Raw genomic sequence first — 18666 nt, 5'->3', positions numbered from 1 at the left:
CAAATGCTATTTCAATATGAACTCAAATCCTTCAACAAATTTTTTTGTAAGAAAAAATTAACAATTTTGTGATTCTGTAAAAAAACGTCCGTCCTTTCTGTCTCACCCTGTATTAGGACTACAAAGGTACTGAAAAATGAATGGTAATTAATGAATCAGACTTCTTTATAAAGCACCAAGTTTAATAGCAGGCCATACGTCAAAGACACAAAACACTATTACGTACAAGATACTGCAGCATTTTTCAATTACTGCACAAGGCAGATTATTCAACAAATCCAGGGCACTCACACAGTCTGACGGAAATGGAAATGAACTTTTGACATTGTGGTTTCAAGTTCCAATCTTAAGCCACAACAGCAGACCGACATGCCTTTTACTGTTCTACAGTTAATTCCCAAGTTTTGTAATATAACCCTGATGATTTAAAAAAAGTGTGCCATGTCAGCATATACTGCGACACATACAACAGGGAAAAAAGTATTGAACGCGTCAACGTTTTCCTCAGTAAATATATTTCTAATGGGGCTACTGACATGAAATTTTCACCAGATGTCAGTAACAAACAAGTAATCCACACTTACAAAGAAATACAAAAAAAATAAGTCCATAAATTATGTGTAATAAAGTGAAATGACACAAGGAAAAAGTATTGAACACATGAAGAAAAGGAGGTGCAAAAAGGCCTGGAAAGTTGAGAAAGCAGCTGAGATCTGTCAGTATTTAGAAAGCAACCCTGATGGCCGCCTATCAGTGCAAATGAATATTAGATGGTTTAGTCCTAATTGATGGCAATAAAAAGGTTTCGAATTACCAAGGTGTCACACAAGAAGCAACTCATGATGGGTAAAACCAAAGAGCTCTCTCAAGACCTTCACAACCTTATTGGTGCACAACATACTGATAGCATTGGTGATGGCCGTATTTCTGAAGCTCTGCTCAGATCTCCAGTGCTCTTAGAAAAGAGAAAATCAGCAATTTTGGAAATGTCTGCTATTGCACCATGAGAGCAGCAACAAGCCATGGAATTAAAGAACGGGTTTAATTAACAAGAATCGGGGCCTAATTAAGCAACTGGTTGGAGTCTGAGGCCCTGACCTAGTTGGTCTTCTGTCAGCTCACTCACTTCACATTTCATTTCTATTTATGGAAAAAAATAAAGCAATTCAGAGGAACGAGGAAGAAATTCAGGGGAACATATCTTAAAAAAAGCTAATTAAAATGAGTTCAAATGAAGTTAATTAGCAGCAAAAACAGGCCACTAATTGAGAAAAGGATTAGAATGAAAACCTGCAGCCACGGTGGTCCTCCAGGACCAGACTTGGTGACCCCTGACCTAGGCCTCCTGCTGGGAGACTCTGCTCCCACCCAATCTCCTTCTCCTCTTTCCTGTCCACTATCCGCACTAATTCAAAGTGTCCCGCCTGCTTATGCAGGGTCTGACATACTCACATCCCCTCTTGCTCCTTTCCCATTTTGAGTTGACCTATGCCAGAATCAACTTTCCAGAAACCACACGAAAAAAAAATTGATTTTTTTTTTAAGAAAAACAACATCTTAACAGGTGACTACTGTCATTCTCACCCCCTGCACACAAATGAGCAAATGTTACAATGTTTTCTGGGTCCTCGGCCCCTGATGAAGTCTGACCAGGTCAACGACAACTCGCCACTTTTCTGTCTGTAATGCCCCTTTTCACAGGTTCGTGCCACCCATTATTATTCCTTCTAAATCTTGGTGCGATTCGGGAATGGAGTTTTTCGAAGCATCGTAGGAATAGTCGCTGGACCACTGAGTCGTGAGTAATGTGAATGTAGGGTATATTTAATCATAATACGCGTTCAATCTAAGCTTAGACAAACAGCAGACTTGCGACACGGAGCAAGCACCAAACGCATATCGAAAGTTAACTTGACCTCGGTTAGAAGTCCAACCGCGTTTATGAAAGGTAAAGATTATAATTCAAATTAAAAAAAACAGCCAAACATCTACTGAATTACCAGCCTAAAGTGTCCCAACAGCCATCTCCTAAAAATAAAAAAGCATCCTCATACCACACGTGATGACACTGTGACCTAGTTGGACTTCTTATCAGTGTGTCAGTTTTCAACGGCAATCACAACCGTTCTTAAAAATTATCAGCGTTGTAAACTTAAGCACTTCAAGTCTCACCAACAGCCTTTCTTTTTTATTTAGCAGCTGCAGCAAATTCCGCAAAAGATGTCTTACACTCACACTGCTATCCCCCACGGAGCACTGTCACATGGCGCTGTCAGCTGACACACGCTACAGCAAATACTCAAGAAACGCCAACAAAATTTCACAATAAAATCCAATACATACCATCCCTGCTGTCGCTCCTCGAACAGCCATTCCTGTGTTGCGCTCCTGAAGACTCATTTCACAAGAAAAGAGGAAGGGAACCCACTGAAGCCATCGGATACTAAACCGCCAATCATTCTCTAGTTGCACTTCCTTCGATTTCTCTCTCTCTCTTCTTTTCTCGCTCTGTCAGTCGCGAGCGCGCTCCCGCGAAGCCTTTGTTCTAGCCGCCCTTCTCCTGCTTAACGTGATTGGATGGTTTGTGATGATTGACAACCAGCAGACGGATAATAGGATACCGCACTCTAAGACCCCGCCCACCCGTGGTGAGCTGCTCTTTCTTTCCTTTGTCGTCATCGTCAACCACAGAGCTGAGAAAGATAAGAACTTACAACGGAAAAGTTCTTTATTTATAGCTAAAGTGGAGAATAATGTATTAAAAGAAGAGCGACAGAAGTAACGCAAAATCACAGACAATACATTTCAATCGAAAACGTTCTTTTAGTGCAAATGTACATGAATATGCATTGCATCCGTCATGTAGAACAGTGGTTCTATTTCTTTTCCTGTACTTTTACTGCAGTCTTGACAAAGGTGCTTTTTCTTGAACTTACATTTATTAACCAAATCATATTTTCTGCTAGTGCTACAGTATAATGCAAAATTAAGACGTAATTTCAAAAACAGCCTGTGTGATTTTATTAAATACTCATTTTACTAAGCGTCTTGAACATGGGAAAGGCGCTATATAAATACAATGTATTATTATTATTATTATTATTATTATTATTAATGCCTGAATTTCTTAATCATAACATAAGATAAATAGGTATTTCAATAGGTATTTCTTAAGGATACATAACAGGGGCATAGCCAGATGGGGTGTGTCTTTTATCCAAACAAATTGGGCTTTTTAAATTAATTTAACATCTTATTCATTCTTAATATATGTTATATATTTTCATTGCCTAAGGTTTTCTTGTGAAAAGTTTTGATAAACAGAGATGCAAGACAGAGCTATTGAAAAAGTAACATTTATTATTAAATGCATAGCTTGTCGTTTTTTCTAATTCTTAATAAAAAAAAGTCTGAAATTAGCGTTGGTTTTAAAACAAAATCTAGCCAGTGTTTTTGTTTGAACTACATAAATAAATGCATTCTGTAAAACAGACCATGATATTAGATAATACTAAATTGTAATACTACACTACTATTTGAACTACTATTGAACTACTATTCTGTGTGAATTTCCCCTTGGGATTAATAAAGTATATCTATCTATCTAGTTATTATGAAATCAGTGTTTTATTCAGTTTCAGTAATGTACTTTTATTTTGACGTTTGTAGGTTTTATTTAAAAATTATTTTTGAAGGTTTTTTATATTTCATTGTGAGACTTTTCCGGATGGCACATTTCAAAATAGTGTATTATTTATTTCAAAAGGTCTCTTTTAATCTCGTTTTGTCGTCTATCATTCAGTTAGTCTTGTATGACCATTGCTGTAGTTTTTCAAAATGTAATGACTTATTTATATATGTCATTGCACTTTTTCATGTGATTATTTATGTGATATTTACCTTTTTATTTTTTTCAATATTGGTACAAATGGCATTCCATACGTTCGTGCCATTCGAGATTACCAACATAACGTAATCCACCTGACTCTAATATTCCAATGTTTTTTTCTTAATTGTGCAGAACATACAACCAAATTTTATCAACTGATAAATTAAGTCCCAACATTAGCGATCTCACTTTAGTCAGTGAAGCTGGCTAATTAGAGGACAATTTAGCTACAGGAATAACGTATTGCAGAACACTGAAGTCGAGGTGAAAGCCCTACCTTGTGTTCTTGATTTTTCGGAATCGCTATTCTAAATTTTGGGACAATCGTTTGCTTTTTTTCTCACTCCTTTCACCCCACTTTGAAAAATTACTGTTTGCTCCAAAGGTACCATCATGAGGAAGGAAGCTGATTCATGGATGCTGCGCATTTTTTGCTTTGCGCCGTCACCCCAACATAACCTATCATCTATGGGGGAGGAGAGAAAATTTTGGATTCGTCAAAAAAATTGATCTCTGGTTTTAGGGTCCCCTAATACCGAAAACATGGATATCTTGATGATGGGTGTGTGTCTGTTTGTGTGCGTGCATGTGTCAGTTTCTTGAGGATGGTGTTGGGCTAAAAGAACTGGACAGAAAAATACCAAACTTGAAACTTAAGCCTGCTATGAAATGACGATGTGCTGATTTGTTTGTGAGCCAAATCGTGCAAGAGAAAGAGGCACTCTAGAGGAACACTCAAATACCGTAATTATGAATTCTTCTTGTCAGATGCTATCGTAATGATGTATTTTATTATCAGAAGGATCAACATCAGAGCAGCAAATACTTACTGACATGTCATTTAATAGTTCGGGTAACTTGGGCGCAAAGCCAACTGACGCTCATGTCCAAACTTTTTTGTCATGTATGCTTACTGGTTTTAGTTTGCATATTAATATTTGTATATTTTGTATTTTTATGGTATCTTACGAAAAATAGGCACTTACTAGGCTGACCCGCCTTTTAAGGCGACCGACTTTTAAGTTGACCACTTCTTAAGGCAATTCAATATGTAGATCAATTTGATATTTTATACAAACTCATTAATTTGGTTATATTGCATTTGAGCGGTATTACTTTATTACTCATAGTTTCTGTTATTTTTGTGATGAAATGTAAACTTTTTTTCTATATTGAGGTCGCCCTTTTGAACCCCCCTGATATTTACTACACGGTGAGGCATTTGTACTTCTTCAATATTAATTATTTCCAGAGACATAAATTTGTCTATTTTTCCAGCGCATCACGCACAAAAGCAAGGGAACGATGGGAGCACCAGAACTCTTGCTCACATCATGTCGATTGGTACCGCAAGCTGCAAGTAGTAAGTCTGTGATAAGCGGAATACCGCTACGTTTTCCACTCATGGGACTGAAGGACAATCCCGACCGCTTTTATATAGTAAGAATGAAGAAGATATCGCACAGTCTGGAGTAGAAAATCATCTTTTATCTGGAAAAACGAAACTACAAATCCCATCGTGCATTGCAAAATGGATGGGGCGTGTGTGAAACTCCGCACCTGCTTAGCACTCACGGGACTGAAGGACAATCCCGACCGCTTTTATATAGAATGATAATGGTTTTTTTTTGGACCACTAGCAGTTTGGGGCAGGTGGAATGACCTGCCTGAACAAACCCCACAATAATACAATAAGCAGTAATTACCAAAATACAGAATTTCTCACTGCAGATATTTTCTGTCAAAAGTCTAGGGAAGGATTTTGACATCGCCCCGAAGGATGCTGCATTTACTGTATGCAAGTAACCTACACAGAGCTCTAGACACGTCTGGATTACCAGAGAAGTTTAAGACATGGCTGTATCATCTTCCCAAGATTTTCTGGCCACCCCTCATCTACAAAGTAGTAATCTCCAAAGTCAAGATCTTGGAAAAGAAAGTGAACAGCCACCTCAGGAGATATGCTGGGGCTACTGAAGAGCCTAAGTAGCATCACACTCAGTGGTCACAGCAAATTACATCTCCCTTTCAAGTCTCTGGAGGACTATGTGAACGAGAGGAGTGATGCAGTACAGGGACTCAGATGATTCAAAGGTAGCTGGTATTTGAGTTAAAACAGGAAGGAAAGGGAGGGCAGAAGAGGCCATTCAACAGGTGGAGGCAAGGCTAGGCTAGAAGAGGCTGGTGGATGTACTTACACAAGGGAGAACTGGGTTAGGTTCCTTCAAATATCCCCACATTAGAACCACCAGGAGGAAGGAGGAGTAACAGCTAGCACAGTAAAAAGTGGGAAAATTCACACTATAACATGGCGTAAGGACAAAAGCGGAAATGTGCTTACGCACAAAAAATCCAGATGCATAAATCTGTGCGAACGCCAACGTCCATGTTCTTCCGCTCCATAAATCCCGGTCAGCGTGAAAAGTAACGCACGTGCACGCGCCTGTTGTCCTGCTCCAACTCCTCCCAGAATTATGCCTCTTTGAATATGCAAATCAATATAAATAGCCCTTAAGCTCAGCGTTCTGTGAAAAGGCAATGGCAAAAGCACAGGGTGAAATAGAAGAATTTCAGCGAATACCAAGTGGAGGCAAGGAAAAACGTACTATTTGTTGGATTAAACAGTGGTATAATCAACAAAAGGAAGTTGATCGAGTGACATAGCGTGTCGGAGAAGCTCGAAAGCTCAAGTTCACAAAGTCGAACAGTGCCCAAAATAAAAAAGAACTTGTCAGTTATCAAAGTCGCCATGAAAAGGAGAGTCATAGCCCACCGTCTGAGTGTCATATGAAAGCTTATTAGGGTACAGAGAAAAAAAAAGGCACACAGTGGGGAAAAGCATGAAATGTCAACTTTAATCTTGAAATTTCCACTTTAATCACGTAGTTTATTTTGTCATTAAAGTAGAACATCATAAACTTCATCTTAAAATCGTTTAATTTACTAGTTTCTCAAATCCCCTCATAACTAAAGTAGCATGTTAAATGCTTTGTTTTGTATTTGATCTTCTATGTGCTCTATGTGTGTGAATCACTACATACTTCCAGGCTTTCTCTTCCTCCGACAGGACACAGAATCCATTACATTCGTGATGTTACAGCTCTCTGAATAATTAAAATACTGAGATGTATATGTGATATCATTTTCATGATGAAAGAAGTTAAAGCATGTTATTAAACATGGGAACATGGTGGTGCAGTGATTGTTCATGTCTCACACAAGAGACATGCACAACCCTCGATGAAATACTTTATTGCAGCAGTATTGTCTCTTTCAAACGTACTAACCCCCAATTCCTGTCCTTACTTTTCTTTCTCCAAGTACCCAATCACCACACAATCAGTTCTGTAATAGACGTTAAGCCATCTGTAAGCTTACAACGACGATTCTTCAATCTTCAAAGAATCTCCAATTCTCGAAATATCTTCGTAGTACATGTTTAATTATTCTATCCATCTGTCCTTCCAGTGTCACGCCAGCACCTGCAAGAATACAGCGCGAGGCAGGAACAATCCGTGAACGGAGCACCAGCGCCTCGCTAGCACTGCGGCACCGTGTACTCACATGTCCATCCATTATCCAACCCGCCATATCCTAACTACCATGGTCTGCTGGAGCCCGTCCCAGCCAACACAGGGCGCAAGGCAGGAAACAAACCCTGGGCAGGGTGCCAGCCCACCACAGTAATTATTAACAATATAGATTATTTAAATGAAGATAAAGTTTTATCTGTATAATATAATAAACATATTTTGCTGCATTTCATCTTAAAAATGATATTGTCATCATATGTAAATACGCGCTTTATAAAGTGGCTCAGGTTGTGCAATATTATAACTGTAGTGCAAGTTTACAGTGAGGTGATTGTACTAATAAGTACAAACAGTTCTACAAGGAGCACTTGATGGACTGATTGAGTGCGTTTATAGTTCTTGGGATGAAACTGTTTCTGAACTGCGAGCTCCGTACAGGAAAGGCTCTGAAGCGTTTGCTGTGTGTGAGCAGTTCAATAGACAGCATGGCTGAGGCAATGTGTGCTTGATGCTGTATACTGATAATTCTCCTTCTCAGCTTCTGTAGATGTTTGATTCCCCACTCAGATACAGTGATATAAATACTCCGAGTGGTGCAGTGAGAGTAATATGGAAAAAGATGATCTGCTGTGGCAACCCCTAAAGGGAGCAGCTGAAAGAAGAAGAAGAAGGTGCAGTGAGAGTAACAACGGTAAAGCAGCTATTGTATTTGGAATAGTTTGACCATTCTGTGGACCATTATATTGTTACAGGTTAATTACAATCAGATGCATTAAAGTAATAAACAATATGCAGCTAATTTCAGTGTATTTATAAAGCCGTGTCAGGGATTTGGATCTAAAAAAGAAAGGGAAGCCACACTGGAACAGTAGCACTGCTTTGACGTTGGGTGCCGCCAGTCTGCAAAACGAGCGCAGAACTTGCGTACGCCAGGGTATGAGCTACCGTGGAATGTGAAAACAGTCTTACGCAACATTTTTGTGCATACGCACCTTTTATACATGAGGCCCCAGGTCTGAGATATGGAACTCAGAGTCACACCACATAAAATTGCTTATCCAGGGAGTGTACAATGTTCTGCCCACCCATTTGAACCTGCACATATGGGGCAAAGTAGAGTCTCTTGTCTGCACAGTATGCTTCGAGCAAGGCACCTTGGACCACATCCTCAGTAGCTACTCCAAAGCACTAGGCATGGGCCACTACAAATGGTGTTATGATCAAGTCTTGAAGACCATCACCAAAACTGTCAGTGTAGGAATTACTGCAACTAAATATTTGTGCCCCTGTTAGCAGATGATTGATTTTGTTAGAGCAGGTGAGCAGCCAAAGACTACATCTGTAAGCACCTTAGTGTGACGATGTGGGTTCTGGCTCCACGCTCCCATGGCTGTTTGGGAACCCTTGAACCCAACACCGTCGATAATGAAACCGAGTGAGCCAGTCAATGGAGGCAAATTGAGCATCTGAGCAAGGGGATGGTTGAAAGTACAAAAGTGCTTTTATTAAAACAGTCAACAAAAACAGTGTTCATAAATAGTGCAGTTCTTCCAAATTCATTAAATAAATAATCCATAAAACGAACGTGGGGTAAAACCAATAAATAAACACAACAATCCTTTAAAAACGAAGGTTAAAATCTTCTCTTGGAAGCAGTCTTAAAACACTAACACAATCCGGTGCCTATTTTCTGTATGCGTCTCACCTGCTTATCCCGTACGGGCTTAGCAGCAGGCAAGACGCTTTCTGCAGCTGCCCTCCTCAAACACACGCAAGACTGGAGACCTCCCGATCCCTGGCTTCGGTTTGGCTCTCATCCCAGCCTCGAGACTTGGACTCCTTGGTCTCCAGGACGCTCACACCAAGGACTGCCACTCCAAGCCTCCCGACTTCCGCTGCCTTTCTGCGGCCTTCTGCGGCTCGTCGCTTTCACCTTGGTCACTCCCGCTACCTGCTCGCTCAGCGGGAGCGACATCAACACAAACACGTGGGTGTCGGCCTAACACCCAGCTTCCATGCAGCTGTCCACGAGCGCTCATTCGCTCGCACGTCCGCTCGCTCTTCGCGGCTCTCTCCCTCTCACCGACCTGCTTCCTCTCCTGCTCCCGGTAACCTCCGTCCTCTCCTTTCCTTTCTCTCTCCGATCGTTTCTTTCTCTATTCCCGAACATTTCTTTTTTCTTCTTTTTTTTCCCGATCGTTTCTTACACTCCCCCACAACCGACTCGCGCTTCTTTTTAAAATGACGAGGGCCACAGCAGCTGCAGCATTAGCCGCGGGACAATCATGAATGTGGGCAGTTCCTCACCTGTGCACTAGGTGAGAAACGCCCACACCCTACGGATCGTCCCACGGCCCACTATGGCCCAACGTCCCCTCACTAAGCCGCGAGCACATTGATTATTTATTTAAAAATGGCCTTTACTCCACGAGCTGTGGACCCATAACACCACACTTAGCCTCAGCAAGGAATTGTCAGTTACTTGTGGGCCTTGAATGATAGCTGAAGTTCTCCAGCCATATTGTTGACACTACTTTGCATCCAGACATTGACATCTTGTAGCAAGTTGTGATATTGGAGGTGAAACTGACACTGCAGTCCCTCCTTTTATTTCAACATGATGTCTTTTTCAAAAGGCAAATTTACACACTATAGAGCATTCAAAGCTTATTTCAACATTGTCTAGGCACAAATCACTTTCATTAGTGTATGGCTAGGGTGGTACTCAAAAGTCACAGCACACCCAGTTTTGAATTCAGATATCTGCTTTTAACACAAGTGAGTTACCTAATGGAACTCATGTTTCTCTGCATGAGAAGACAGTTTAGTGGGGTTTCTTATTTATATCACATACTGACTTTTTTTAGTAAGCATAATGTTTATAGGTTTATACATAAAGGGTCTTGATTGTCACTTGTACAAAGTACAGTGCAATTCTAACTTGCATGTGCTACTCATCACTCTCTAGTGCTATAATTAATAAGTACTAGGGGCTCCGCCCACCCCCGTGTTTGGTTTTAGCGGATATACAATTTAAAGATATTGTTATTTTCATGGGAATCGTTACATATGCATTATTTTCACTTTTACTTTAAAAACTTTTGTAAAAACAACACTTCCGGCCCCGGGCGTGGTTACATCTCTTTCTCGCAGGACGTATAACTCTACTCGCATTGTGAAGGGGGACGCTAAGGAGATGCCGTCGGATCATCTGCTGTCTTTCTGCTGCTGGCGAGCTGCCTGTTTTGCTTGTCGCATGTCGTTGTTTTAAGAGCTGGGAGCACATGATGCGTGTCTGCCAAAAGCAGTCCGACAACTGCTAGGTTAGATGTCTGTGGACTTGTTTTAAATGATGGCTCACTGCCTTGTCTCGCATGACTTTGTAAAAACAATACTTGTCCCTTATTTCCGGCCCCAGGTGTGGTTAAATCTCTTTCTCGCAGAACGTATAACACTATTCGCGTTGTAAAGGGGGGGCAGCTGGTGTTGCGCTGCCCGTCGATCATTTTAAAGCCTGTACAGCCACTGTCCTTTTTGCCACTTCGTGTCTCTGCTGCTCGCATTGTGAAGAGAGGGGGTTAGGGTGGCTGAACGCACGCAAGGAGAAGTGGTTGGATCATCTGCTGCGGGTTGCATGTTTTGCTTGTCGCTTGTCATTGTTTTAAGAGCTGGGAGCAAGTTAAAGTGTCTCTCGCGGGACTTCAGATTGTCTTCTGAGAAGATCACGTCTCGTCTCCCTACTCTGCCTCCCCAAAATGTTTTTTTAATAATAGAGAGATAACTACCTTACTTCAAAATTTCTGTCTTTTTTACCTGAAATAACTACCTTACCTAGAAACGTCTGGTTTCATATCAGAAATTTTTCATTTGCTTCTAATAGATGAACACATTTTACAAAGAGATATGATTTCAATTTTAATTTCTGTCATAAATTACAATATATCATAGAACTTAAATGTAAACCTTATCCTGAAGTGGCTCTAGTAATGAACTTGTATTTTCACTTTAACAGGCTTGCGTTGTTCCTGCCACAGATCAGTTAGCCTTCTCCTGGCCTCTAACCATAGAATGTCCCTTGATCCACCCAGTCATGGAGAAGAATAAATCTACAGCTAAAAGAATGATACGACCTGCTCTCTATCTCCTTCGTGCATTCTCCACAGACAACAACAAGGCACCCGATTAAAATCCAGGATGCTAGATCCATGTAGCTGTAGCACTAATTAATGTGCAACCATGCCTCCCAGACAATGATCTTGACAGCTGCAGATACCAAATAGTTGTAATTCTGTTTTGATAACTGCAACCAAAAGTCTGCCTTCTTGTCAGATTTGACGCTCGGCTGTGGAAAAAAATCACACTGAAAAATTAGCAGTTCCATTTCTAGTGCCACCTTCTCCGAGCAGAATATTTTTAGGCAAGAGTCCACAACACTCGGGTTTCATTCAGTCTGCTTTGATGATGCATAGAGAAAAATAAACAGTGAATTCAATAGATAAGTATGAATAATTCTTAATTATGTATACAATAGCCCAATAAAGAAGCCTGACAGAAGAAGACATTTATTTACTGATTTCTCGGATTCTATTATTCATTCCCTTCTTGTAAGCTCTAGTATAATCAGTGATTTATCTTTTTTAAACTATGTGTAAAAAGAAGTAAGTGAAGATACAAGTCAAGTCAAGTTGGGGAGCATGTACTAGTACAGTGTGTTGCCACACCCACTACACGACAAAGCAACTCGGCATACCAGTTGGCAACCCCCCAGGCAGACACACGGTCCAGTCCCACCCTCCGTAAATGACCCTCTATCTGCCACAGCCAGGTGTTACGTGGGCGACCCCTTGACCTGGTCCAGCCATTCGGGTCCCAAACAATGAGGATTTTACGAGCAGGATTACCCTCAGGGAAAGGCGCCACATGGCCATAGTGCCGCAACTGACGCTCCTTCACAATGCAGGTAATGTACCTCATTCGGGACTCCATGAGCAACCGCTCATTCGACACAAAATCAAACCAACGGTACCAAAGGATTTTCTGGATGGAGACACAGTACTGAAGGAGTCCAGTCTTCGTCTCAGGTCACTGGATAGCGTCCATGTCTCACAACCATATAGCAAGACAAAAAGCACCAGGATTCTAAAGACTTGGACCTTCGTCCTTTTGTAGAGATATCAGGAGCGCCACACACTCCTTTCCAGTGACCTCATGACCCCCCATGCTCTCCCAATCCGTCTACTGACTTCATAGGAAGAGTCACCAGAGACATGAATACCACTGCCAAGGTAAGTAAACCTCTCGACGAGGTCAACACTCTCTCTGCAAACAGACACACTGCTGATGGCCGTGCCCAAGAGGTCATTAAAGGCCTGGATCTTGGTTTTTATCAGGACCCTTGCATGCCCAAACACTCAGACTCCTCACTCAGTCTCTCAAGTGCCACAATCAGAGCCTCCATTGACTTTGAAGATCACAGTATTGTCAGCAAAGTCAAGATCAGTGAATCTCTCTTCACCAACAGATGCCCCACAGCCGCTGGATCCCACGACTCTGCCCAACACCCAGTCCATACAAGTATTGAACAGAGTAGGAGCAGAACACACCCCTGGTGAACCCCAGAATCAACTGGGAAAAACGCAGAGGTCCTGCCTCCACTCTGCACAGCACTCACAGTACTAGTGGACAGGCCAGCCATGATATCCAGCAACCTGCTGGAGGCTGAAGATACAAACAGTATAAAAAAGAAACTAAATTCAGAAACTGTTTTGTGACAGCTTTTTATTGGTGGGTCTGTTGAGACACTTCTCCAATAAAATGTGTTGTATTTGTTACTGGGGATCCATTTTACAGTATGTGTTCATTGTGTTTATGTGGGTGTATTGTGTCGGATAAATAAATATGATTATCCTATAAGATTAGGATGGTGTACAAGATAAGGCAAAATCAGTCTCTCCCAAGCCATCTTTAAAAAAGTGAAAACTAGGAGTCTTTGTAATCCAAAATCTTACACAGTAAGAGAAGTAGTGAGCTAAAGGGACGTGTAACCTCTAACTGGTGTAACAATCAACGGGTGCTTTATTATTCTCAATAGAAATTCCATTTTGGCCACAATGTGTTTAATAAAGTCACAAGTACCTGGCTGCTGGAGGGGTCTGACAGCACATGTTCAGCGAGATGGCTCTCATAAAAGTGCTTGGTGAAATCTAATTATACTGTGGACACTAGGAGGTGTCAGACACTAACTATTTTGACCCCTGTCCAGTTTCAAAAGATGGTTTTATTTTAAAGAAAATATTATTCAACAGGCTTCTTATTATCACAATCACTACAACCACAATTGATGATGATGATGATACTTTTATTTGTCCCCAAAAGGAAATTAAAATTTTACAGTAGCTCAAAAACAAACACACACACACACACATATATATATATATATACTAGCAAAATACCCGCGCTTCGCAGCGGTGAAATACTGTCTTAATATTTTTATTAATAAAAAAGTAAACATTTTTAGACTGAACGAAAATATGTAAAAAATTAATTGTTAAGGATCTCTCTGTATACCACGTTGTCAGTTCGGCCCTCTGGTTGTAATATGACTAAGCTGTGTGCTGAGCTCACTCTTGAGCATGCAACATACAGTTGGCCATGTGAAAAGTAATCCCGCCTCAAATCAATGTCAACCTTTTGTAGTGTTTGTCCCTGAGACTTATTAATTGTCATTGCGAAGCAGAGCCTTACTGGAAATTGAACGCGTTTGAAATGAAATGGGAGATTAGATCGTATAACGGGATGCGAGGAATAAAAACTGTTTCACCTGAGGCACTGCCAGTAAATATAGTTGCTTCAATTAGGTTGTTTTGTAGAGATGTGACCTGAAGTCTTGTGCCGTTACAAAGTTTCGGTGGTTGTAAGTTTCTGCTTCCTTGGCGAAGGTCGTAAACGAAAGAAGACACCGCAGTGACACACAGAAGAGAACCCGTGGATTAAATAAAACCTACACAATAACTGTAACAATCGTAACAAATGAACAATAAAATAGAAGAGAACCCGTGAATTAAATAAAAAGGTTGCTTCGTTGGTGAAGCAAGGAAAAAGCACTTTTTTATATGTCGTTCGTTTTTAAAACAGTGCAGAAGCTGTGAGAAAGCTGCTTCATTGGCGAAGCTCGTAAACGAAAGAAGACACCGCAGTGAACACAGAAGAGAACCCGTGGATTAAATAAAACCTACACAATAACTATAAAAATCGTAATAAATGAACAATGAAACAGCGGAGAACCCGTGGATTAAATAAAAAGGCTGCTTGGCGAAGCAAGGAAAAAGGACTTTCTTATATATCGTTCGTTTATAAAACAGTGCAGAAGCTCTGAGAAAACTGCTTCCTCCGCAAAGTAAGGAAACGACTGAAGAGACGGCGTGGACGCGGTAAGTGTTCGGCAAGGCAGCTGAAGCGCTGCATTATGGGATCTGTAGTTTATTGTGTTACCAGTGCTTCATATCCCCGGGCCATTAATAACAATAATACAGTATATAAAATGATCTCGCGGGCCGGATATAATTACACGCTGGGCCGAATGTTGCCTGCGGGCCTTGAGTTTGACACATATGGAGTAAATAGAACTTGAAAAGATATATTTTTTCGTACATCGAGCCCGCGTGCTATTGTGGTTTTGCTTGCATGCCTCAATAAGTCATCCTCCCCTCGCTCTTACTTTTTTACCGTTCATCTAATGAATACACTGAGTATGGCTTTACCAAAACAATCATTGATGGCGAATAAAGTATCCAATATTCGAGTATGTAGATCGGGTTATATATATATACATATATATATATACCCGCGTATCGCAGCGGAGACGTAGTGTGTTAAAGAAGCTATGAAAAAGAAAAGGGAACATTTTAAAAATAACGTAACATGACTGTCAATATACAGTATTTGTTTTGTGAGTGTTACTGAGTGTTGCTGTCATCAAGGATTTGATTATCAGTATTTCTTTCAATCAGGTTCGTATTTGTAGGATGTGTTGTGTTCAAGTTACATTCCGTGTTTGTCAATCGTTGTAAAGATGACAGGTTTCATTCATCGATTTGTTTCTTACTGCATAAATAAACAGCTCGTCTTCTTCTTTATCTGAGACCTGACACACTGCATGCACGGGTTTGTTTTTTTACACTGTCTTCCTTTAGCGGGACATTGACTTTTTCCACCGTGTGCTTTGTTTCCGCAGTAGCTGCATTTATGAATATGCTTGTATGTATCAGACGCTTCATATTTTTTGCTGCCTTTTCAATTGTGTAATTCATTTTTTGTTCAGCGCTCTTTGGAACTTTTGCTTTTTGTCTGTGCACTGCGTCAGTTCACGTGAGCCGCTCGGTGTACATGCATCGAAGTTTCCCAGTTGTGCTGGTGCCATCTCGTGCTATGTCCATGGCTGTATCTAATGTTACCGAACTCCCGGCACTTAAAACTTTCTCTCGCAGTTTCGCTGAGTTTGTGCCAAACACCACCCTGACCATCTCATTTTCCTCTGCATAAGCACAGTCCTTAACCCGTGAATATTTAGCGGCAGTGTTTCTATTGGATTGCCGCTGACGGACGGCCTTTTATGGGCAGGCACTAAATTACAAACGCCAGCGACAGCCTGTCTATGAACTTAATTTAAAGTGTAGGTTTACATCGTGCTTTGTTTCCGAAGTAGCAGAACTCATGAATATGGTTGTATATGTCACTCGCTCGCTTCGTATTGTTTCGCTGCCTTCTCAATTATATAATGCATGTTTTCTTCAGCGCTTTTTGGGCCTCTTCCTGGTTTTCTATGTACTGCGTGATTACGTGGACGGCGTGATGATGTCACACGAAACTCCGCCCCCACGGGTTTCAAGCTCATCTCCATTACAGTAAATGAAGAAAAACAGCTTCCAGTTATGACCATTACACGTAAAAGTTCGAAATGAAACCTGCCCAGCTTTTGTAAGGAAGCCGTAAGGAATAACCCTACCAAATTTCAGCCTTCTACCTACACGGGAAGTTGGAGAATTAGTGATGAGTCAGTGAGTGAGTGAGTGAGTCAGTGAGGGCTTTGCCGTTTATTAGTATACTAGCAAAATACCCGCGCTTCGCAGCGGAGAAGTAGTGTGTTAAAGAAGCAATGAAAAGAAAAGGAAACATTTTGAAAATAATGTAACATGATTGTCAATGTAATTGTTTTGTCACTGTTGTGAGTGATGAGTGTTGCTGTCATATATATATATATATATATATATATACTGTATATATAAATATATATATATTTGCACACACACACATAAACATATATATACATATCTATACATATACACATATATATACACACACATATATACATACATATATATCTACATATATACACATACATATACATACACACATACATACATACACACACATATATACACACAAATACATATATATATATACATATATACATACACACATATATAAACATATATATACATACATATCTACATATATACACACACAGCTATTTCGTATCAGTGCAATACGCTGCTTGTTAAAACGGATAACTCCCGCTCTTACGTGCAAGTCTGCGTGGATATTATGAACTATCGTATTTGTTCAAGTTCTATTTAAATTTTAAATAGAAGGAATTTTTATTTAGTCGAAAGAAATATCTTTGGTAGGAATGGTAAAAACAGACAGGAATATTATTCCTGAATAAATCAACTCAAACCTTAAACAACTTATAATATTTTGCTCTCCATAAAAATATATCCTGTCTAAATTATACAAGTTAGAAATAAAGTAAACGTTAAAAGAACAAACATTCAAATTTCTTTACTCTTATGTAATTTTATATAAAAAATAAACTTAGATTTTAAATATCCCAAAAGATTTTGCTCTCCATAAAAATATATCCTGTCAAAATACGAAAAAAAATATACAAATTCAAAAATTATACAAAAAAATACAAAATGCTGCATAACAAAACCTGGAAATATAAATAAAATGTGTTCCTTTCAGCAATAACAAATCAAATCATTCAGTTGTCTTTGCTCATATGTCATTTTAGAGCTGGACGCCTGGCATCTTTTTTGGCCACAGGTTCGTTTATGTTTGGTGTGAGGTTCTGTGTTGTGGAGATTCTCAGGATGGATTGCAGGTGCTCATCAGTGAGGCGACTCCTGTGTGCTGTTTTGTTAGTCTTTATCACTGAGAAGAGCTTCTCACACAGATATGTGCTACCAAACATGCACAAGGTTCGAGCCGCATGTAGACGGACTTTTTGTTCTTCAAAGTCACCAAAGCGCCGTGCAAACTCAGTGCGCTCAGTTTATCAGCAAAGTGCGTATTTGGGAACACCGTAGTGACGACTTGGTTTAACATTACTTGGCAACAGGGAAAGTGGGGCAAATTGCACTGGTGCATTTGTGTCTCCCATAAAAGCAGCTTCACTTGAAATCACTTTGTGATTGTGCACGGGTAAAACGTCCGCTGAAGTGTCAGATTCTTATTTAATTCTTCTGCTTTCTGTATCTTCTGCATTGCATTCAGGTCTTTCAGGTTACCCTGATGTTTTGTCTCATAGTGCCGTCTTAGATTAAATTCTGTAATTACAGCCACATTAGCTCCACAAATGAGACACACGGGTTCAGTAAACATATACTCAGCCTCCCATCGGTTTTAAAGGCTCTATTTTCAGAATCAACTTTTCTCTTCAGCATCGTGTGAGCTAGCCGCAATAACTTGCAGCATCATAAGGTAGACTTGATTAACGCGTAAGTGTTCGGCAAGGCAGCTGAAGCGCTGCATTATGGGATCTGTAGTTTATTGTGTTACCAGTGCTTCATATACCGGGCTTTAATAACAATAATACAGTATATAAAATGATCTCGGGCGGATATAATTACGCGCCGGGCTGGATGTGGCCCGTGGCCCTTGAGTTTGACACATATGGACTAAATAGAACTTGAAAAGATATATTTTTTCAAATGTGATCGCAATTCAGATAGAGTTGACGCGCACTACAGCCTGCATGCCTCAATAAGTCATCCTCCCTCGCTCTTACTTTTTTACCGTTCATCTAATGAATACACTGAGTATGGCTTTACCAAAACAATCATTGATGGCGAATAAAGTATCCATTATTCGAGTATGTAGATCGTGATATATATATACATATATATATACCCGCGTATCGCAGCGAGAAGTAGTGTGTTAAAAAGCTAGAAAAGAAAAGGG

General features: G+C 40.2%; 1 protein-coding gene across 3 annotated transcripts in view; it reads right to left on the bottom strand.

The window, feature by feature from the left end:
- tmem192 (transmembrane protein 192) overlaps positions 1-2537 on the bottom strand; it is a 63941-nt gene extending 61404 nt beyond the window's left edge. Inside the window, exon 1 of one of the 3 annotated variants that reach the window (XM_039759629.1) lies at positions 2344-2537. In XM_039759629.1, coding sequence (XP_039615563.1) covers positions 2344-2400 — 57 coding nt within the window. In that variant the 5' untranslated portion in view covers positions 2401-2537. The other 2 variants (XM_039759631.1, XM_039759630.1) reach the window with 2 other exon arrangements.
- Between the last annotated feature and the right edge of the window lie 16129 nt (positions 2538-18666).

Source organism: Polypterus senegalus, chromosome 7 (assembly GCF_016835505.1).
Source record: "Polypterus senegalus isolate Bchr_013 chromosome 7, ASM1683550v1, whole genome shotgun sequence".
NCBI lineage: Eukaryota > Metazoa > Chordata > Cladistia > Polypteriformes > Polypteridae > Polypterus > Polypterus senegalus.
This window is presented reverse-complemented; position numbering and strand designations above follow the sequence as displayed.